At 56.6% G+C, this 21485-nt stretch overlaps 1 protein-coding gene and 1 long non-coding RNA gene across 12 annotated transcripts in view; one reads left to right on the top strand and one right to left on the bottom strand.

Annotated features, from left to right (window-relative positions):
• ARHGEF10L (Rho guanine nucleotide exchange factor 10 like) overlaps nucleotides 1-21485 on the top strand; it is a 169982-nt gene that overhangs the window by 61606 nt on the left and 86891 nt on the right. For all 11 annotated transcript variants that reach the window (XM_061395356.1, XM_061395293.1, XM_061395362.1 and 8 more), the window contains exons 3-6: nucleotides 1764-1949; nucleotides 2603-2642; nucleotides 14268-14359; nucleotides 16017-16100. In XM_061395356.1, the coding sequence (XP_061251340.1) occupies nucleotides 1764-1949; nucleotides 2603-2642; nucleotides 14268-14359; nucleotides 16017-16100 (402 nt within the window). The remainder of the gene's footprint in view (nucleotides 1-1763; nucleotides 1950-2602; nucleotides 2643-14267; nucleotides 14360-16016; nucleotides 16101-21485) is intronic.
• On the bottom strand, nucleotides 12632-16023 carry LOC133234611 (uncharacterized). Its single transcript, XR_009732224.1, has 2 exons — nucleotides 15628-16023; nucleotides 12632-12901 (listed from the first exon to the last, which is right to left on the bottom strand). It is a non-coding gene; the product is annotated as an uncharacterized LOC133234611 (long non-coding RNA).

Genomic DNA, 21485 nt, shown 5'->3' with positions numbered 1-21485 from the left:
GACCCGGCGGGCCCAGACCTCATGCCCTGACCGGCGTGACAGGAGTCATGAGCAGTCTGCTCAGGGCAGCCCAGGGAGGGGTGATCAGCTTTAGACTTGAACCCAGCCGCTCTGTCCTTGGGTTTTAGAGTGCAAAGTTTGGACGAGGTAGCTTGTTCAGTTCCTAAGTCATGTCCAAGGTTTGCATGAGCCAGGGAGATGGGCTAAATGAACACTTGAGGTTCTGTTTAGCTTCAGATTCCAGGAAAGAAGTCTTCCAAGGAAGAAGACTGGGAGACCTCAGCCAGATGAAATGGGTGGGAAGCCGAGGGCTTGTGATGCCCTTTAGGATGGAGAGTCCATTTCTTCACCCGTTTAATGAAAGTTTCTGAGTTGTATCTGTTAGTTGCTCAGTCATGTCCGACTCTTTGTGACCGTATGGACTGTAGCCTGCCAGGCTTCTCTGTCCGTGGAGTTCTCCAGGCAGGAATACTGGAGTGGGTTGCCATTTCCTTCTTCCAGGGATCTTCCCGACCCAGGGATCAAACCCGGGTCTCCCACACTGCAGGCAGATTCTTTACCGTCTGAGCCACCTGGGAAGCCCCGAATTCGACTTGTTGACTAAGAAAAAATGCCCAACCTAAAAACTGATAATTCTGTTTTACTTGGAGGACTTACTGAGGACTGAAGCCCTGCAGGATGCTCTCAGGTAGCTCTGAGGGTCTGCAGAGGACAGCGAGGAGCCAGGATGCATGGGAGTGTTTGCAACAAAGACCAGAGAGTGAGACCCTCAAATGTCACTGTCAAGAAAACCAGGTTGATGAAGTTAGCGCTTTTCAGTGTGTGAGAGATGCAAGAGGCTGGGCTTGTTGACATCGTTTCTTCCATGTGCGCTTCAGCTCTCTACAGCCAAGTCCTGTTCTTTCCCCTGAATCCCCCCAGGGCGCGCCATCGGGGTGCCCCGCATCTGCTGCCCTGGTGGCTGTCACACCCTTGTTTACCGACCTGGCTGGTGACGTCCATCTACATACCCCAGGCCGGGACCTGTCCCCTTCAAGGGGGCAGAACAAATCGCTACACATGTTACAGGAGCAGGTGAAGTAAACAGGAGGCACAGACAGAGAAGGATGTGGCAGGGGGCCATCCCTGCCTGAGTTGAGCTCTGAGGGACGACCAGGCAGACCTGGCCCCGAAGGGGGTCTCCCAGGAGGGAGAAGCAGGCTCTGAGGCCGGGAAGCCCTCCAGGCTGGGAGTGCGGCCCCCAGCCCCGTCGCAGCTACTCTGTGCCCTGGTTCCCCAAACTGGCTGTCTTCAGGCTCCAGACACTTCCGGACAGCTGCTTCCTGCCCCGTGCATGCAAAAGACAGCTCTGGGTGCCCATCAAGCCTGGCTGTGCTCATTTGCATGTATGCAAAATGCACAGATGGAAACGCACATGTGGAAATACACCCAAAGGTGTGTGCCCGCCCCCCGCCCCAGGCAGATGCATTTATAACCCCCTGCTTGCTTACAAAATAGGGAAATAGAAAACAAGTAAGTCAAAGGCTCCCTTGTATTCGAGCCCAGATGCACTCACCTCGGAAGCTTGTCCCTGCCCTCCGCCGACTGCCCGTCAGTCTAGAGTCCCAACCCAACCCCAGGCCCCTCAGGGGACAGGAGAGCCTCTGGCCCTCACGTGGTTTGATCTTGTCCCTGGGACCTGCCCTCACTTGGACCCCAGCTGCTGCCCCTTGCAGCCGCCTCTCTGGACCAGACGCGGCTAACTCCTCCTTCCTTCCTTCCAGGAGATCGGCTGCTTCCCCGAGGCCCAGGCCCCTCCCCCGAGGCGGAAGACGACCCTGGCGAGGGCTTTGAGTTTGACGACAGCGATGATGATGAGGACACCAATGCCGGCCCCGACGTCCCACGCTCTGCGCCGGAGACTGAGGCAGACACACCCCTGATCCACTTGGACTCCGCCCCCGTCATCGGTAAGGTGCTCTGGGAGCCTGATGTCTTCACGGCTCAGGGTCTGCAGGACTCCAGGGGGCTCAGGGCCGCCTGGAGGCTTCCGGCTCCCGGTGATGCCTCGTGCTGTCCCCAGGACGCGGGGACCGAGGAGAGACTATGGGGCGGAAGCTGCATCCCATCGCCTCCCTTGGGCCCTGGAGACTCCTGGCATGCCTGCAGCATCTGGTGCGCGCTCGCATGTCGTAAATGGAAGCGACTGGCCGTTGGTTATGCTTCGGGGACAGTTACTGCCCAGGGCTTGTTCTCCCAAGCTCCCCCTCCCCGCAGCTCCTTCCAGGGAGTCACCCCAGCTGGAGCAGCCTTACCCAGAGCCCTGTGGGCGGGAAGGCCCCGATAAGACCGTCCCCAGGAGGGACTGGGGACTAGCCCAGCAGGAACTTCCTGCAGGCTTGGGGGCAAGGAGCTCCTTGGGGAGCTGAGGGTGGGGGCAGGCGAGAGGTGGCAGGGGGACCAGTTCTGGTAGAATGTGGGCCGTGGCCAAGGGGTGGGGTCCGGCAGGACAGGCAGGGGAGCTTAATGACAGTGTGGGGCTGGGGGAGGCTGGGGATGGGGTGGGGTGTGCTGAGTCCCTTGGGCCGCCGGCCTGATGGACACTCCTGTTCACCTCCCGCAGACCTAGAGCCCAAGCCAGAGCCCGCACAGCCCCAGACACAGTAAGTGAGCCTCCTTCCTTTGCTTTGGCGGCTGGAAAATGGGAAGAGACTGGGCGGGAGGTGTGGGAAGGGGTGGAGCTGCAGCCATAGGGGCTCAGGGCAGTCCTTGGCTAAGGACCTACTGGGCCAGAGGGGAGAGGTCAGTCCTGAAATGTGTTACTTTTTCCTTTATTTTCCCCACAAGCCTGTGAAATAGAAAGCAGGTCTTGCTCTACACCCTGGCTTTGTCCCTTGCCAGCTGTGTGGCTGGAAGGAGTCACAGAAACACTCCAAAGTCAGGCTGTGTGTGTCAGTCGCTCAATTGTGTCCAATTCTTTGGGACCCCCGTGGACTGTAGCCTGCCAGGCTCCCTCTGTCCTTGGGGATTCTCGAGGCAAGAATTCTGGAGTGGGTTGCCATTCCCTTCTCCAGGGGATTTTTCCCTACCCAGGGATTGAACCCGGGTCCCGTGCACTGCAGGCAGATTCTTTACCATCTGAGCCACCAGGGAAGCCCCAAAAGTCAGACTGTTCGTATGCAAGGTGGAAAAAGTGAAGTGTCCCTTGCACTGGATTGTAGCTGGGAATTAATAGCTCTCTGGTGTCACCCGCTGTCCTGGTCTTTGCCATCGCTGTTTTTCTGCTCCCTTTCCCGTGACTGTTGTTGGGGACTCTGCCCTTCTCCACCTGGGAGCCTGCCTGAGGCAGGGCAGCCTAACCGCCAGAGTCTGGGTATTACATCACCCTCTGGGCCCAGCACTGGCCACAGTCCTGCTGTGAGTCTCAGTCCTCCAGGCCTTGGTTTTCTCATCTGTAAAGTGGGCCATTGCTGCCTCCATAGAAGAATGAACTGTTGGGTCAGACAGCCGGAGACACTGCAGGCACCCAATCGAGGCAGTCTTACCTCTGTTTTGTCTGTGGTCTTGGCAAGTTGGACGGTGCATTTGGGGGTTGGGGGCCATACAACCCAGGTCTCTAAGAGCTCTGGTCACGGCTGCTCACTGCCAGGCTCTGGGGACCTGGGGCTTTAGGAGTCCTTTCCCCTGGCAGCTCAGATGGTAAAGAATCTGCCTGAAATGCGGGAGACCTGCGTTCAATCCCCGGGTCAGGAAGACCCCCTGGAGAAGGGAATGGCAACTGACTCCAGTATTCTTGCCTGGAGAATCCCATGGACAGAGGAGCCTAGCGGGCTACAATCCATGGGGTCTACAGTCCATGGGGTCACAAAGGGTGGGACATGAATGAGTGACTTTCAGTCTCACTTCTAAGGAAAGCCTCAGTGGTTGATGGCCCTGGCATCTGGGACCTTGAGTTTAAATCCTGGTTGCTTGGGTTGGGAGGTGGGGACGATCTGAGCCTCCTTTTATTTTCTTGGAGTGAGCTGAACCTGGGGAGCTGACTCAGGCAGGTGTTGCCAACCTGGAGATGCAGCTTGTGGCCCGGAGCCCTTGGAGCCAAGGCAGTTCTGGATTCAAATTCTAGCCGAGGAGAGCTTGTTTGTGCTCATCTGCCTGATGGAGTGGGAGGCCCCAGGGTGGTTTCTGCCGGGCCTGCCCCTGCATGACTGATTACGTCCAGAAATAGGGGCCAGGCTCTCCTCCCTGACTGGAGACATGAAGTGAATCAGTGCTCCGGCACTGGCCTGGCAGTCCCGTCCTGGGTGACCTCCCAGGGGTTGTGTCCCTCCTGGGTGAGCCAGGCATGAAGCCGCCTGCAAACTCCATCTGGGCAGGGATACGGACGCGTCCAGGTGGGACACAGGAGACGGGGTGCTGATGGGGAGGGGCTGGGGGGTCGTGGCTGAGCAAGGGAGTGTGAATTCACCAGTGGAGAGAGCGGAGGGGTCTGTGTAGACAAGGAAGCTGCTGAGGGGCCTGTGTGTGCGTGTGTGTGTGTGTGTGTGTGTGTGAGAGAGAGAGTTCGAGAAGCTGTGTGCAGCCAGCCAGGGCTCCCCTCCCAGGGGTCTGGCTCTTGGCTTTTCTCCGGACACCCTCATTCCCTGGTCTCTGGGTCAGGACATGGCAGCCCGGCCTGGCCCTGCCCACCTCTTCGGTGTGTCCTGGAGGCTTGGTGACGGTGGCCAGAGGGGGTGTCTGGCCGGCACTGGCCCTGCCCAGAGGCCTGGTCGTGGCGGCCCCGGAGCTGGTGCTGTGCTCTGTCGAGATGGCCCAGCAGGTCACCGGGTTCTGGGGAGGAGCCCAGCCTCTGCTCTACCCACGGCCCGCCCTCCACCTGCTCCTGGAGTCAGCCCAGCCCCTGTGAACACCAGCTCCCAGAGCTTCCAATCCTCCCTGAGCCCTTCGCCAGCCGGGTGGCTCTGTGCTGCCTGGGAAGCTCTCTGGAAGGTGGAAATGGCACCCTGAGGAATGAGAGGCTGGTGGGGAAGCACTCCGTAGCCACAGTGTTTGCTCCTGCCCCGCTCCTGACCAGCCTGGATGTCCCCAGTGCCGTGGGCCGGGGGGCAGAGTGCACCGGCCGCTGAGTCCTGGCTGGGCCTGCACCCCCAGCAGCTGTGGTGGTTAAAGACCCTGCCTGCCAGCGCAGGAGGCTTAGGAGACTCAGGTTCCACCCCCGGGTCGGCAAGACCCCCCCCCCCCCCCCCCGCCCCCGGAGGAGGGCGTGGCAACCCACTCCAGTGTTCCTGCCGGAGAATCCCATGGACAGGGGCCTGGCAGGCTACAGTCCTTAGGGTAACAAAGAGTCAGAGACAACTAGAGGGACTTAGCATGCGTGTGAAGAAGCATCACTTTGAGATCCCTCTCTGGGGCAAACATTCATGGCCCCTCGGAATGTTGACGTCACTGGGAGTCCGGAGACTTCCAGTCCAGCCCTTCACTTTGCAGGCTCGGAGACCGAGGGGCGGGCCTGCCCCCAGGCACCCGGGGAGCCTCCTCCAGAGTCTCTGCTGCTCCCAGCTTCGCTCCCTCCCTTCCTGGTCTCCGTTTACTTAAGTTCCAGCTCCTTCTCCAGACGGTGAATTTCCACTCTGGTCTCCTCTGGGAGAAGAGCCAGTCCAGATCGCTTTCCTTCTCTTTGTTATCCGAGAGAAAGGGGGAAAAAATTTTGATTTTCTTTCTTTTTTAAAAAAAATTTACCCCAACCTAGTCACTAAGCAAACACTGCTTTGAAAAAACAAAACTCCCAAGTGGACGACATTTCACCTCTTTTCACTGCGTTTCCTTCACGGTCCCTGCCCTGAGGCTTGGAAATGGCCCTGGGCTTTGCTGGGCTGCCTGACTCCTGAGCCTGTTAGAGTCACTGCCCCCATCCGGCCGGGCTGCTGCCTCCCCGGCGTGGGGAGGGAGGGAGGCAGGGCCGCTCCTCACCGTCTGCATCCCAGGCGGGAGCTCGGAGTGTGAAGTGAGGCCTGGAATCCGGGGTTCGAGGGCCGGGAGCTTGGTTCTGAGCTGCACGGAGCTGGCTTCAAGTCTCAGCTGTTACTCGCCAGCTGGGTGTCACTGGGAAAGTTGTTTTCTGAAAGTTCTTTTTTAATCAATAAAACGGGGATGATAAATCACTAACATGGGATGATTCTGTGAGGTGTACATAAATCAACGTTTATTCGGTGCTGTCTTCTCCTGGCGTGTGTTGGCTGCTCCAGATGTATTTACTGCTGTTCTTCTGGGTCCTGGTCTGAATGTGACGTTAGGGGAACTCGCTGGGGCCTGCCCCCGAGGAGTCAGCAGCCTTGGGTCTGAGCCATCTCCCTGACTGTGCTACAGAGGATCACAGCTGGGCCGGCTGGGCCTATGTCATGAGGAGGCCCGAGACCGCTGGGGGGTCCAGTGACCTGGGCAGGGCCGCTGGGTCCATCTCTGGCCTTGAGGCCTGAGGACTTCCCCGTCCCTTCACCTGGAGGGGGGGCATTGCCTGCTGGAGGTGGCCAGGCTGATGGGGAAGCAGAGTTGAGGGCATTGATGCCAGTGTGCTGTGCTAAGGCCCCTGGGGCGAGTTCAGGGTCGTCCCCCGCCTCAGTCCAGGGGTGAGCATGGCTGGGACCGCGCCCATCCTTCACAGTGCCCGGCGGGCCGCGGCCGCCTCCTCTCTCCGCGGCCGCCATGGTAGCAGCTGCTGCTGATGGTAGCGACGATGGTGGTGGTGTTTACTGCGTACCAGGCACCAAGCTAAACGCACAGTCCCATTTGCGTCTCCCCTCTCTAGGAAGTGGCCAGTTTGTTACCCATTCACAGGTGGGGAGATCGAGGCTCAGGGAAGTTGGGCTCTGCCCCCCAGGAGTCAGACAGACCTGGCGTTGCAGACAGATTGTGCCTGTTCATTCACCAGGGCTTCTCTGAGCAGAGGCCAGCTGTTCGACCATCACGCTACCCGCAAGGGTGCACTGACGACTCTGGGCCCTCTCTCAGGACCCCAGACCTTGGTTCTTGCTGGGGGATGTGGCCGGCTCCACATGGATAACCCCCTTCTGTGTGTGTTTACTGGGGGTTAAGAACTCTGCTTCCTGTGAGAGCTGACCTGACCTCTCTGAGCTCTTGGGAGAGTAGTTTTCAGCTGTCACTGGGATGACGCATAGACCCCATCTGGGGAGCCAGGCAGAGTGGCCTCGACTCTGCCCGTGTGCTTCTGTGCTGTTCCCTTGAGACGGAAGCAGTCGGGCAGCCCCCTCCCCTCGGGCCCACACGGGGTCTTGTGATGGTCGGGGGTGGGGTCTCTCTCCTCCTGCAGGGTGGCTCCGTGGGGACAGGCGGTCTTCGCGGTGGTGGGGGGGTATTTTGTTTGCTGCTCAGTCCTCACGGCTTAGCGCGGAGCCCATCCAGGGCCGGTGCTGAAGGCATCCCCGTTGAATGAACGAGGGTTCCGATGGGCAGGGGGCAAGTAGGGTCTGCAGGGCGATTCTCAGTGTCTGTGAAAAGGAGCCCAAGCTGTGCGGAGGCAGAATCTCTGAACCAGGCTCTGACTCGAGGCCAGCGGGGCGAGGGCGGGCCAGCGGGAAGGGAGGCCGCCAGCGGAGGCGCTGACCCGGCCGGTGCCGTGGGGCCAGCCGCCCCCTGAGCGCTCTGAGCTGTGCGTCTCCTCTCCCCGTGACGCAGCCCCAGGCAGCGGGGCCACCCGTTGTGCCCATTTTGCAGGTCAGAACTGAGGCTTAGAGCATTGAAGCAGTTTGCCCGAGATGTGGCCCAGCTGGTCAGTAGCGGGGCTGGAGCCCGTCTGACTGCAGAGCCATCCGTCAGTGCAGCCTGCGGCATCGGCCTTTCTGGTGCACTTTGAACCCCGTGAACTCAGGGCCTCCGTGAGCGCCCAGCACGGGTTTCTGGCTCCCTGTTTTCCTGGACGCAGGCTGCCTCTCACCCCTGAGCCCTCTGGATTTGTTTGCTTTTCTTGCCCGGTTTCGCTGTCATCCCCACAGCCCTCTGCTGCCTTGGCATTTCCTGTTGGCTCCCAGCCTGGCTGCAGGGACTCTTAGTGGCTCCTGGGGGCCCTGTCCTGCCCTTTCCTGGTTTATCCAGGCAAGATGGACTGTGCTGCCCACGGGCTGGCATCACCTGGGTGGGCCCAGCGGGATCGCGAGGATTCCCATGCGGGGGGCGGGGCAGGGTCAGAGAGGGATCGAAAGATGCTGCGCTTTGGCTTTGAAGACGAGGAGGGGCCACGAGGCAGGGCTGCTCCAGAGGCCGGAAGGAGACAGGGAATAGATTCCCCCTGAAAGCCCCCAAGGAGCCAGCCCCGCCAACACCTTGCTTCTGCCCCAGTGAAACGCTCTGTGGGTGCCTGACCTCTGTGGCCGCAAGATGATGCACCGGTGTTGTGTGAAGTTGCTGAGGGTGTGGTCGTTTGTCACAGCCGCAGCAGGAGACCAACGCAGCGGCCCTGGGAAGAGGGGCCGATTGTGGGTCCCCTAGTGCAGCCCGAGAGAGCCCTCACGGCTCCCAGGGGCTTGAGCAGCTGGCGGTGGCGCTGGGGGTCAGGCAGGGGCTCTGTCTGCTCTTCCTCCGGAGCCCCCTGCCCACCCAAGTCAGCTCTTCAGCCCCGTTCTCCACCCCTCCAGCCTGCCTCTCTGTACTGAGTGCCTGCCGCGTGCCAGGCACTGTGGTGACCGAGGCGGATAGTGCTGCCCCCGGGGTGCTGATGGGTGGTGCCTGGGTGCGTTTATCAGCTCTGGAGCCGCGTAATAATGGCCTGCACGTCTTCTGCACGTATTACTCACCAGGCCCTGTTCTAAGAGACTCGCCCGCCTCCATTAATCCTAAAGACACTCTGGTGGGGGCTCTGTCATCCCCATTTTATAGGCGCAGAGAACACACGTCGTCAGCCTGAGGTCACGGAGCCGGGAGGAGGCAGAGCCTGGGTGGCACCCCATCGGCTTCCAGACCCTTCCAGCGTCAAGCTCTGCGCTCCCACAGGGATCTGGCTTCAATCCCGCCGGCCCTCCACATCCGGGACCCGGTCATTGTCTGATCTGCCTAACCTTCCGTGCGGTCCCTGTGAAGCGGAGGCTGGATGAGACGTGAGGACCAGACACTGTCAGCGAGCTGCTCGCCTCACTCAGCGTCTCCGAGGGGTGCGGGTGTGTCCGGGGCGGCTCCAGGCCACCGAGGGGCCCTGCACCGGCCAACCGTTGCTCAGTGTTCCCTGGGGTGTTTGCCTTCTCCCTTTCTTTCTCTTGATTTCTTTTTTTGGTAATAGTCGTGCATATTTATTATAGAAAAGTTGGGAAGTACAGAAGATGACATACTAAGAGTGACCTTTAATTCTAGCACTGTGTGTTCCTGCTCGGCTTCTCTGCTGTGTACATGAAGTGCGTGCGCACACAGACACACACACACAGACACACACACACATTTTATGGACCCATGGTTTTATTGCATGTGCTGGTTCCCGGCTCACCTTTTGATCTAATTACAGAGGGTGAGCGTTTTCCCACGGGAAGCTGTAGTCAGCACCCCACAAGGCTCTTGGCTTGCTAGGAGAGCTGTGTCTCTCTGGGGTGTGACCTCAGAGCAGATGTCAGGCAGGGGGTGCGTGCACCCCAGGGCAGAAGGCTGGGTCTGCGCAGTGGGACCAGGGTCGAGTGTTGAGAAGGCTCCCCGGGGGTCTTGGTACTCACCCCTAGTGAGGGCTGTCTTATAGACACCACGTTGGGGGCCCCTCCTCCAACTTCCCTGGGGGTTCTGCCCCTCTCTGTTCATTCCATGAGTGGATGTGTGACCATGTGGGGGGCGGCACGGGACAGGAGGGCCCAGGACCCTTCCGTATGTGAGGTGTGGCCGGGCTGCGTGAAGAGATGAACGCGCGCAGGGACCCCGTGACTGGGGGGGTGGAGGGGAGCGGGGAGGGAAGTGGTGTCCTGGGCAGACCCTCTGCCGACAGGTCCTCTTCATCTACTCCTTCTTGGAACCCTAAGAGGGAGGTACTGCCGCCCCATTTCACAGATATGGAGACCGAGGCACAGGCTGGCACTAGCAGCTGGACATGTGTTATCACTCAACCCTCACGGCAGGAAGCAGAGCAGCTGTTCACCCTGTCGCACGGCAGCCCCGGGACGTTAAGCCGCTGTCCTGGTCTGCAGCCACGGGCGTAGCTGCGGTCTTATCCAGGGCTGCTGGCTCCGGAACGTGTGTGTCTTCCCCCTTAAGTCTCAATCCCCAGTTCTCCACCCTGTCGGCACGTTGGAGCAGCAGGGAGCTTTAAATATGCGATCCCTGGGCCCCTCTGGACCAACAGGACGGAATCTCGGAGGCGGGCCCGAGTCGAGTCTCAGAGGAGCTTCCCGGGGCTGAGCTTCCCGGGGGACCACAGTGAGCGCGCTGGGAGCCTTCTGCCCAGGTGACTTCCAGGGGCCTCCTGGCGTTAATGTGCCACACGAGCTAGAAAATGGCCAGGCTGACACCTGGCAGCAGGCTTCACCCGGGCCAGCGGGGTTTGCCTTTCTTCTGCGCCTCTTGGATTTCGGGACGGTGGGAGTGGTGCTGTTGGAGGGGCGTCTCTCCAGGGGGTGATGCCGGGAGTCGGGCCGTTGGGCAAGCCCCGCCACCCCAGCCCTCCCTGCCGTCTGCTGCAGACTGGGTGTGCTCGAGGCCTTATAAGGCTCATGTTATTCTGGTCCTTTCAGTCCCTAAAGGTGGAATTCTTTCCTCTTTCATATTTTTCATACCTTGTCCTGAAAAGGGCTTCCCCGATAGCTCAGTTGGTAAAGAATCCGCCTGCAATGCAGGAGACCGCAGTTCGATTCCTGGGTCGGGAAGATCCCCTGGAGAAGGGAAAGGCTACCCGCTCCAGTATTCTTGGGCTTCCCTTGTGACTCAGCTGGTTAAAGAATCTGCCTGCCATGCGGGAGACCTGGGTTCAATCCCTGGGTTGGAAAGATCCGCTGGAGAAGGGAAAGGCTACCCACTCCAGTATTCTGGCCTGGAGGGAAAAGGCATCAGGAACACTGTGTGTGTGTGTGTGTGTGTGTGTGTGTGTGTCTAGGTGCCTGTCTGTGCCCAGCCAGCCAGGATCCTCAGATTGTACTCATCTCAGGGGTCTTCTCCCTGACAACTCACTCTGTGTAGCCTCTGGAAAGGGACCCCGGGAATCTGCTGAGCAACTGGGCCCACCAGCAGAGAGGCTGGGGGCACTGCCATTCTCGGAGTGGGGCTGGGTTCCATCCCTGGTCAGGGAACTAGAGCCCCATGCCACAGCTAAAGATCTTGAATGCCCTGTGCCCCAATTAAGACCTGGTGCAACCAGATAGATTTTAATTTAAAAATAATAAATAAATGCATAAAATAGGCTGGGGGGGGCGGGGGCATCCGTCATCACTGAGTGTCCCCCGAGCGAAGGGACTGACGGAACGGGGCGACCAGGACAAAGCAGGTCCCTGCTGTCACAGGACACTCACCCCCTCGTCCAGGCTCATCCCCGGAGAGAGAGGAGGTGGGCTCAGAAGGCGCCTTGAGCCCCGAGGTGGCCTCCTAAGTCTGAACGCCGCCTTCGGGGCCTGGGAGGCCGCTCTTACCCGTCCCGCCTCCTCTTTCCCGCCCAGCCCCTCCTCCTCAGTTCCTCTCTGTGCACTTGGCTCCTCTCCTTGGCCTCTTTCCCGCCCAGCCCGTCCTCCTTGGTTCCTCTCTGTGCACTTGGCTCCTCTCCTTTGCCTGCAGGTGACAGTGACCTCACCTTGTAAGACAGTGTCATCTAGTGGCTGGCCTTTCTGCACCTGCAGGCCGAGAGGCATTAGACGTGCAGGAAGCTCAGATAAGGGCGAGATAATTGGCCTCTTATTGCTTTTTTGTGGCTCTTTCATTATCTAAAACCTTTGGGGAGGCCCCAGGAGGCGTGTTTGCCCGCAGGGAGAATTAGATTTTGCTGCCAGGCAGCAGCGGGGAGGGGCTGGCCCTGGGTGGGCACAGGGTGGGTGGGGCATGGCTGTGGCACGCAGCCAGAAGGGCCAGGGCAGGTGGAGGCCCCCAGCCTCATCTCCTGCCACGCCCACTGCTTCCCTCGCCTGGGGGGTCTCTTCCCTCCCCCGCCTGGTGTGGGGGCAGCAGAGCTGGGGTCCAGGACAAGACTTTGCAGGTAAATGGCGGCTCTGGTGCTTGCTGGTCAGGTGATCTGGGGCAAGGTAACTGCCTATTCTGAACCTCACCTTTCTCATCTGTAAGATGGTCATAGTAGGACACGCACTTGTCCTCAAGCATTCTGCAGAGCCCTGGGTGCAGAGGAGATACTCCAACGTCAGGGCAGGTGGGGTGGTGGTCTGTAGCCAAGCCTGGGAAGGCCTGTCCACCCACCGGCACCAGCCTCTTCCTTCCTTAGGGGCTCCTGGTCTCTCTGCTTCCTTTGGCCATGGGGACAGTCAGGGTAGGCGTGAAGGTGACTGTTAGACCCCGCTTCCCCACCCAGGAAGGCAGGACCGGTACCCTGGCAGCTGCTCAACAGAAGCCCGAGTCCAGACCAGCATCTGTAGCTGGGCCAATGGCTTAGACCTACGCTGCCTTGCTCAGGGGCCACTAATCACATGTAGCTATTTAAATTACTTAAAACGAAATGAGACGAAAAAATAAGTTCACTGTGTTTTGGTAATGTGCAAAACAGGGGCTCATATTTTCAACCCAACCGTGGCTTTTAGTATGTCATAAAATATTTCCAGATCCAGTCTAAAGCCATCTGACTTCGCCCGCAAATACCCACATCCGTTCTCGATGTCATCTTTCGAAATTGTCCAGGGCCTGCTGTGTCCTCTTGTGGAGACGCCTGGGTGCTGGGTGTTACGATTCCTCCAGGACGGAGACTTGAACTTGTGTCTCTGACTCTATGTCTACGCTGAGTGCTCTTTCTCTCTTTCTGAAAAAACGGGTGGGAGAGTAGTCAAGCATGGGCTTTATTTTATTATTATAAAATATTTATTTTATTTACTTTTGGCTGTGTCAGGTCCTAACTGTGGCCCACAGGCTGTTTTTTTGTGGCACAGGCCTCTCTCTAGTTGGGATGGGTGGGCTCAGTGGTGGTGGCCCGTGGGCTTCGTTGCTCCTGGCATGAGGGATCTTAGTTCCCCGACCAGGGATCGAACCTGTGTCCCGTGTACTGGAAGGTGGATGCTTAATCCACTGAACCACCAGGGAAGTCCCCTGAGCTTGGGCTTTTAAAAAAACCGCAAGCAAACCCTTCCCACCTTGGGGTAGTTTCAGATTTGCGGAGACACTGTGAAGCAGGCAGGGCTGCACATACCCCCCCGCCCCGCACCCCCAGGGCTGACGTGCACCACGAGCACGGGCTACGCGTCAAAACCAAGAAATCAGCGTCGCCGCCTCACCACTCCCCGAACTTCTGACTTTACCTGAATCTCACTGTCTCTCTGCCTGCGCTCTTCTGTCCCGCGACCCACTCAGGGCTCACGTGGCGTTCAGTCGTCATTTACCCTGCTCTGCTCTGCGACACTTTCTGGGTTTGTTTTTGTTTGTTTCACGATCATGAGAGAGTTGAGGTGTAATGGGCAGGTGTTTTATAGAAATGTCCCCCAGTCTGGGTTTGTCTGGTGTTTTTCTCACGATTCGCCTGGGGTTATGGGCTGGGGTCAGAGCCCCACAGGGCTGAGCACCCTGTCGTGTCATATCCGGGGACACAAGACCTGTGTGGTGTCACTGGGGATGCTCTCTTGACTACTCGGTTACACTGGAGTCTGCTCTTTCCCCACTGCGTTCCCTTGGCATCTCTCCTCCTAGGAAGCACATCTCTGGTCCAGCCCATCCTCAAGTGTGTGTGGGGATGAAGCCCTGCTTTCTGTGTGCAGTCTTTTGAAACTTTGCAGGTCCTTGTCATTCAGATGCAGCACTCCCCACCCCCAGTCATAGCCTCCGTTTTGTATGTGGAGACTGGGGACACGGAGATTCCCCCCAGGTCTGCCCTGGACGAGGAGAGTCAGGGTGCCCTGGCCAGGAGCGCATCTGATCCTTGTCAGTTATCACAGTGAATACGTTTGACCTTTATGCTCTTGTAAAGCAGCAGGTCGGCTTTGCAATGCCTTCTAAAGGTGAGGACGCCAAGGGGGGAAGGGGCTTGTCCGTGGCTGACCCAGCCGTGGCCTCCCCAGCCCTTCTGACTCCCAGCCTTGGGGGTGAGTGGCCCTGTCACCTGGTGAGGAGCTGCCCGAGGCTTTGAGGAGCCAGCTGTCTCGCCCTCCTGGCTCATGGCCCCGTTTCTCGGCCTGCAGGAGGCCGGCCGCCGTGAGCAATGGGGACGCTGTGGACGCAGCTTTCTCCGAGGTCCAGCGCTCCGGCTGGAGGCGGAAGAGTTCCCGTCGCAGTAAGTCCCCCTCCCTACCCTGCCCCCCAGGTCTCAGCCCCAGGAGGCTGGTGCCAGGAGAGCCCCCCTTCTCTAGGCCAAGGGAGCTGATTCGGGCTAATGCTCCCTGAGGGGCTGTCCTCGCTACATGGGCTTAGTGGCAGCTCTGAGGCAGACGGGCCACTGCCCACCCATGAGACTCGCCCCTTTTGCCACCCTGGAGCCATGGTCCCGGAGTAGATCACACATCCAGCTGTTCATCTGTCCCCTTCCCCCTCAAGCTCCTACAGGTCGATCTGGGTGGTGGGTGTTCCCCAGTGCCCAAGATGAGGGGGTCCCTCTGACAGCAGTACCAGACACATGGGTGGGCTCTTACGGTGCAGAGAGCAGGTGCCAGGAGGAGGGTGGGAGCTGAGAGAGCCCACGAGGACCGAGGCAGAGTGCAGAGAAGCAGGCGTCAGGGCCAGAGTGTTCAGATTGAGGGCGAGGGGACGCCTGGCACTGGGGAAGCAGTGAGCCTTGGTGTGGTGGAGGGGAGGGTCTAGGGGTGAGCAGGGCCCGGTGAGGCTGCCATCTCCCCAGGTCCTCCCAGGGTGTGTGGGGGAGGCCTTGGAGGCCCTGCTTTCCCGAAGGTGCCAGGGAGACAGCCATGCGGCCATGTCTGCATTTCAGTCACATCACTGATACTCTGGGAGAAGGTAGTGGGCTGGAGGCTGTCCAGGGGAGGCAGGTGACATCTGGAGCTAGGGACCTGGAGAGAGGTGGGCAGGTCTGAGGGCCACTTTGGGGGCAGAATCTGTTGATGGGGAGGGGCAGTGAGGGTCCTACAGGGCTTTGGGGACCCTGTGACCACAGGAGGCAACACAGGAGGGAGGAACTTCAGAGTCCATCTGGCCCTCTGTTCCTGGAAGGCCTGTGGGGTGAGGACAGGCTCCCCTCAGGGGTGGGGGCTGGTTTTCCAAAGCCTCTCTCTGCAGGGCTGCACGTCCCTAAAGAGGGCAGAGACTGGGCACACAATTTTAGGGGGCAAGACCTCTGTAAATATTCTGTTTTGGGAGCTACTAACATGGGCAGGGTGTGTGCTCTGCCCTGCTCATAGTCTACCCAGCAAAGTGTTAGGAGAATAGCATGCTCATTTGCTGATTATTTTTTTTTCAACCAGTCAGGACCCCACTGGCTGAGTTTTGGGGGACTGTCCTTAACCCCACTCTCCAAATCCCATCATCCCCTGCTCCGTGCCATCCTGTGTACTCAGGGTGGCTGCCTTGCCCTCCCCCACCGCTGGGTACCAGGTGACTCCTTTGGGGCAGTCCTGGGGGCCTGGGCGGCTGAAGAGGCTTCCGGGGCCCTGCCCGGGGCTGGGTCCGCTGCAGGTTCTCTGCAGGTGCGATCAGCCAGGTGCGCAGGCCTGCTGAAGCAGGCGGGGCTTCCGCAGCCTCTGGGAGGGCTCCTTGGAGGACTGGGGGCGGGAAGAGGCAGCTGTCCCAGTCTTCTGAGAGCAGTGGCCGGCGGGGGCTCCCCAGGGGCCGGGCTGCAGGCTGCTGGCCTGTCCGGGCCGCGGGGACGCGGGCGGGCGGAGCGAGCTGCCAGCTGGTGCAGTCCTGATGTCAGTCTGGCGGCCGCCTCCCGCCCGGCGCCACAACCTCATTCGTGCTCCCTCCCTGTCCTTCTCTCGCAGTCGAGCGGTTTACTTTCCCCGCCGTGGAAGAAGATGTGATTTACGACGACGTCCCCTGCGAGAACCTGGACGCCCAGCAGCCCGGTAAACCTCTTCTCTCTGGACAGAGTGGGGGACGGAGTGGGGAGGCGGGCCCTGGCGAGGGTCTCCTCCTGCACTTCCTGCCTGGCCCTACCCGGCGCATGGCCCCTCCTCGCTGTTTTTAAAAACTGCTGCAGTCAAACCGGGAAAGTGGGAGCCGGCTGCGGGCTGGCCGCCTGGGGCGGAGCTAGGGCTGCATGGGCGGGGCTAGGGCTGCATGGGTGGGGCTAGGGCTTCAGGCTAGGGCTTCAGGGGCGGGGTTAGGACTTCAAGGGGCGGGGTTATGGCTCCACGGGGGTGGGGTTAGGGCTCTATGGGCGGGGTTAGAGCTCCGTAGGGGCGGGGTTAGGGCTCCATGGGAGCGGTATAGAGCTTCCAGGGGAATATTGGGGCTTCAGGGGGTGGGGTTTGGGCTTCTCCGGCAGGGGGTTTCTGGGTTGTGGATCCCCGACTGTGTCCGATTCTTTTCTAAGTCGTATCCCACTCTTTTGCAACCCTTATGGACTGTAGCCCTTCAGGCTCTTTTGTCCAGATTTTCTAGGCAAGAGTACTGGAGTGGGTTGCCCTTCCTTCTCCAGGAGATTTTCCAGACCCAGGGATCGAACCCGTGGCTCCTGCCACATTTCCAGCATTGCAGGCAGATTCTTTACCGCTGAGCCATTGGGTTCTGTGGATCCCCAGGCAAGTCATTCACTTCTCCGTGCCTCCATTCCTCCTGAATATGGGTTAATAGTTCAGACATCCCAGGGCTGTTGGAAATGACAGATTGTTAAAGCTGAATGCAGCAGGGAAGGCCTGGGAAAGCCTGGGCCCTGCTCTGAAGACAGGCCCCTGGTGGGCTGGGAAGGTGGGGAGATTGTGGCCACAGAGAGTGCACAGGGCAGAGAAGGGCCAGTCCTGCTGGCACAGGCCCACATGCTCACCTGGCTAGAAGGAGGACGATCCAGGGAGGAGGGGTATTTAACATCCATTCACCGTAAGAGCATCTTTGCTTAAACACGCCAGCGGCTCTTCATGGTTTGTCTCATGTAATTTGGTTTGAAACTTTGACTTACGCTGTGTGTGTCTGTGTGTGTGTGTGTGTGTGTGTGTGCGTGTGTGCTCAGTCACTCTTTGAGACCTCATGGATTGTAAACCGCCAGGCTCCTCTGTCTGTGAAGTTTTCCAGCCAAGAATACTGGAGGGAGTTGCTATTTCTTACTCCAGGGGATCTTCCTGACTCAGGGCTCGAACCCACATGTTTTGCATGTCCTTCACTGGCAGGTGGGTTCTCTACCACTGCGCCACCTGGCAAGCCCCTTGACTCAGGGTCAGTTCAGTTCAGTTCAGTCACTCAGTTGTGTCCAACTCTTTACAACCCCATGAATCGCACCACGCCAGGCCTCCCTGTCCATCACAAACTCCCGGAGTTCACTCAGACTCACGTCCATCGAGTCAGTGATGCCATCCAGCCATCTCATCCTCTGGCTTCCCCTTCTCCTCCTGCCCCCAATCCCTCCCAGCATCAGAGTCTTTTCCAATGAGTCAGCTCTTCGCATGAGGTGGCCAAAGTACTGGAGTTTCAGCTTCAGCATCATTCCTTCCAAAGAAATCCCAGGGCTGATCTCCTTCAGAATGGACTGGTTGGATCTCCTTGCAGTCCAAGGGACTCTCAAGAGTCTTCTCCAACACCACAGTTCAAAAGCATCAATTCTTTGGCGCTCAGCCTTCTTCACAGTCCAACTCTCACATCCATACATGACCACAGGAAAAACCATAGCCTTGACTAGATGGACCTTTGTTGGCAAAGTAATGTCTCTGCTTTTGAATATGCTATCTAGGTTGGTCATAACTTTCCTTCCAAAGAGTAAGCATCTTTTAATTTCATGGCTGCAATCACTATCTGCAGTGATTTTGGAGCCCCCAAAATAAAGTCTGACACTGTTTCCACTGTTTCCCCATCTATTTCCCATGAAGTGATGGGACCAGATGCCATGATCTTCGTTTTCTGAATATTGAGCTTTAAGCCAACTTTTTCATTCTCCACTTTCACTTTCATCAAGAGGCTTTTTAGTTCCTCTTCACTTTCTGCCATAAGAGTGGTGTCATCTGCATATCTGAGGTTATTGATATTTCTCCTGGCAATCTTGATTCCAGCTTGTGTTTCTTCCAGTCCAGCGTTTCTCAAGATGTACTCTGCATATAAGTTAAATAAGCAGGGTGACAATATACAGCCTTGACGGACTCCTTTTCCTATTTGGAACCAGTCTGTTGTTCCATGTCCAGTTCTAACTGTTGCTTCTTGACCTGCATACAGATTTCTCAAGAGGCAGGTCAGGTGGTCTGGTATTCCCATGTCTTGAAGAATTTTCCACAGTTTATTGTGATCCACACAGTCAAAGGCTTTGGCATAGTCAATAAAGCAGAAATAGATGTTTTTCTGGAACTCTCTTGCTTTTTCCATGATCCAGCAGATGTTGGCAATTTGATCTCTGGTTCCTCTGCCTTTTCTAAAACCAGCTTGAACATCAGGAAGTTCACGGTTCAGGTATTGCTGAAGCCTGGCTTGGAGAATTGTGAGCATTACTTTACTAGCGTGTGAGATGAGTGCAGTTGTGCGGTAGTTTGAGCATTCTTTGGCATTGCCTTAGAATGCCATTGACTTAGGGTATTACTTCCTTATTCTCCAGTGGAGGAAGCTACAGAGGCAGGGCTGGGATTTGAACCTGGGTCATTCTGACTCCAAGTCCAGTGCTCTGTCCCTTCACTCCAAAGGATTTGGATGGCATTTTATGACAGATGAAGCACAGTTGCTCCCCCTGTTCAATCAACCTGAGAGATTGGTTGGGTAGGGCCTATGGCTCCAGTTGACAGTCACATCAGAGAGGGTTAAGCCACCAGCCCTGGATCACACAGCCAGAATTCGAATAGACATCTGTTTGGTCCTGCTTTTTCTACAACACGATTCTGCGTGTCTTCAGGGGCTCCCCATCTCAAGCCCCTGCATTTGAGGAGCACCCACTCCCTGGAAAATCCCATGGATGGAGGAGCCTGGAAGGCTGCAGTACATGGGGTTGCTAAGAGTCAGACATGACTGAGCAACGTCACTTTCACTTTTCACTTTCATGCATTGGGGAAGGAAATGGCAACCCACTCCAGTGTTCTTGCCTGGAGAATCCCAGGGACGGGGGAGCCTGGTGGACTGCTGTCTATCAGATCAGATCAGTTGCTCAGTCGTGTCCAACTCTTTGCGACCCCATGAATTGCAGCACGCCAGGCTTCCCTGTCCATCACCAACTCCCAGAGTTCACTCAGACTCATATCCATTGAGTCAGTGATGCCATCTAGCCATCTCATCCTCTGTCGTCCCCTTCTCCTCCTGCCCCCAATCCCTCCCAGCATCAGAGTCTTTTCCAATGAGTCAACTCTTCACATGAGGTGGCCAAAGTACTGGAGTTTCAGCTTAGGCATCATTCCTTCCAAAGAAATCCCAGGGCTGATCTCCTTTAGAATGGGCTGGTTGGATCTCCTTGCAGTCCAAGGGATTCTCAAGGGTCTTCTCCAACACCACAGTTCAAAAGCATCAATTCTTTGGCGCTCAGCCTTCTTCACAGTCCAACTCTCACATCCATACATGACCACAGGAAAAACCATGGCCTTGACTAGACAGACCTTTGTTGGCAAAGTAATGTCTCTGCTTTTCAATATGCTATCTAGGTTGGTCATAACTTTCCTTCCAAAGAGTAAGCATCTTTTAATTTCATGGCTGCAGTCACCATCTGCAGTGATTTTGGAGCCCAGAAAAATAAAGTCTGACACTGTTTCCACTGTTTCCCCATCTATTTCCTGTGAAGTGATGGGACCGGATGCCATGATCTTCGTTTTCTGAATATTGAGCTTTAAGCCAACTTTTTCACTCTCCACTTTCACCTTCATCAAGAGGCTTTTGAATTCCTCTTCACTTTCTGCCATAAGAGTGGTGTCATCTGCATATCTGAGGTTATTGATATTTCTCCCAGCAATCTTGATTGCAGCTTGTTTCTTCCAGTCCAGTGTTTCTCATGATGTACTCTGCATATAAGTTAAATAAGCAGGGTGACGATATACAGCCCTGACGTACTCCCTTTTCTATTTGGAACCAGTCTGTTGTTCCATGTCCAGTTCTAACTGTTGCTTCCTGACCTGCATACAAATTTCTCAAGAGGCAGATCAGCTGGTCTGGTATTCCCATCTCTTTCAGAATTTTCCACAGTTTATTGTGATCCACACAGTCAAAGGCTTTGGCATAGTCAATAAAGCAGAAATAGATGTTTTTCTGGAACTCTTTTGCTTTTTCCATGATCCAGCGGATGTTGGCAATTTGATCTCTGGTTCCTCTGCCTTTTCTAAAACCAGCTTGAGCATCAGGAAGTTCACGGTTCACATATTGCTGAAGCCTGGCTTGGAGAATTTTGAGCATTACCTTACTAGCGTGTGAGATGAGTGCAATTGTGGGGTAGTTTGAGCATTCTTTGGCATTGCCTTTCTTTGGGATTGGAATGAAAACTGACTTTTTCCAGTCCTGTGGCCACTGCTGAGTTTTCCAAATTTGCTGGCATATTGAGTGCAGCACTTTCACAGCATCATCTTTCAGGACCTGGAACAGCTCAACTGGAATTCCATCACCTCCACTAGCTTTGTTCATAGTGATGCTTTCTAAGGCCCACTTAACTTCACATTCCAGGATGTCTGGCTCTAGGTGAGTGATCACACCATCATGATTATCTGGGTCATGAAGATCTTTTTTGTACAGTTCTTCTGTGTATTCTTGCCATCTCTTCTTAATATCTTCTGCTTCTGTTAGGTCCATACCATTTCTGTCCTTTATCGAGCCCATCTTTGCATGAAATGTTCCTTTGGTATCTCTGATTTTCTTGAAGATATCTCTAGTCTTTCCCATTCTGTTGTTTTCCTCTATTTCTTTGCATTGATCGCTGAGGAAGGCTTTCTTATCTCTTCTTGCTATTCTTTGGAACTCTGCATTCAGATGTTTATATCTTTCCTTTTCTCCTTTGCTTTTCACTTCTCTTCTTTTCACAGCTATGTGTAAGACCTCCCCAGACAGCCATTTTGCTTTTTTGCATTTCTTTTCCACGGGGATGGTCTTGATCCCTGTACAATGACATTGTACAATGTCACGAACCTCATTCCATAGCTCATCAGGCACTCTATCTATCAGACCTAGGCCCTTAAATCTATTTCTCACTTCCACTGTATAATCATAAGGGATTTGATTTAGGTCATACCTGAATGGTCTAGTGGTTTTCCCTACTTTTTTCAATTTCAGTCTGAATTTGGCAATAAGGAGTTCATGGTCTGAGCCACAGTCAGCTCCTGGTCTTGTTTTTGCTGACTGTATAGAGCTTCTCC

Source organism: Bos javanicus, chromosome 2 (genome assembly GCF_032452875.1).
Source record: "Bos javanicus breed banteng chromosome 2, ARS-OSU_banteng_1.0, whole genome shotgun sequence".
Lineage (NCBI taxonomy): Eukaryota > Metazoa > Chordata > Mammalia > Artiodactyla > Bovidae > Bos > Bos javanicus.
The sequence above is the reverse complement of the archived record's forward strand: the minus strand, read 5'-3'. Positions and strand labels throughout refer to the sequence as shown.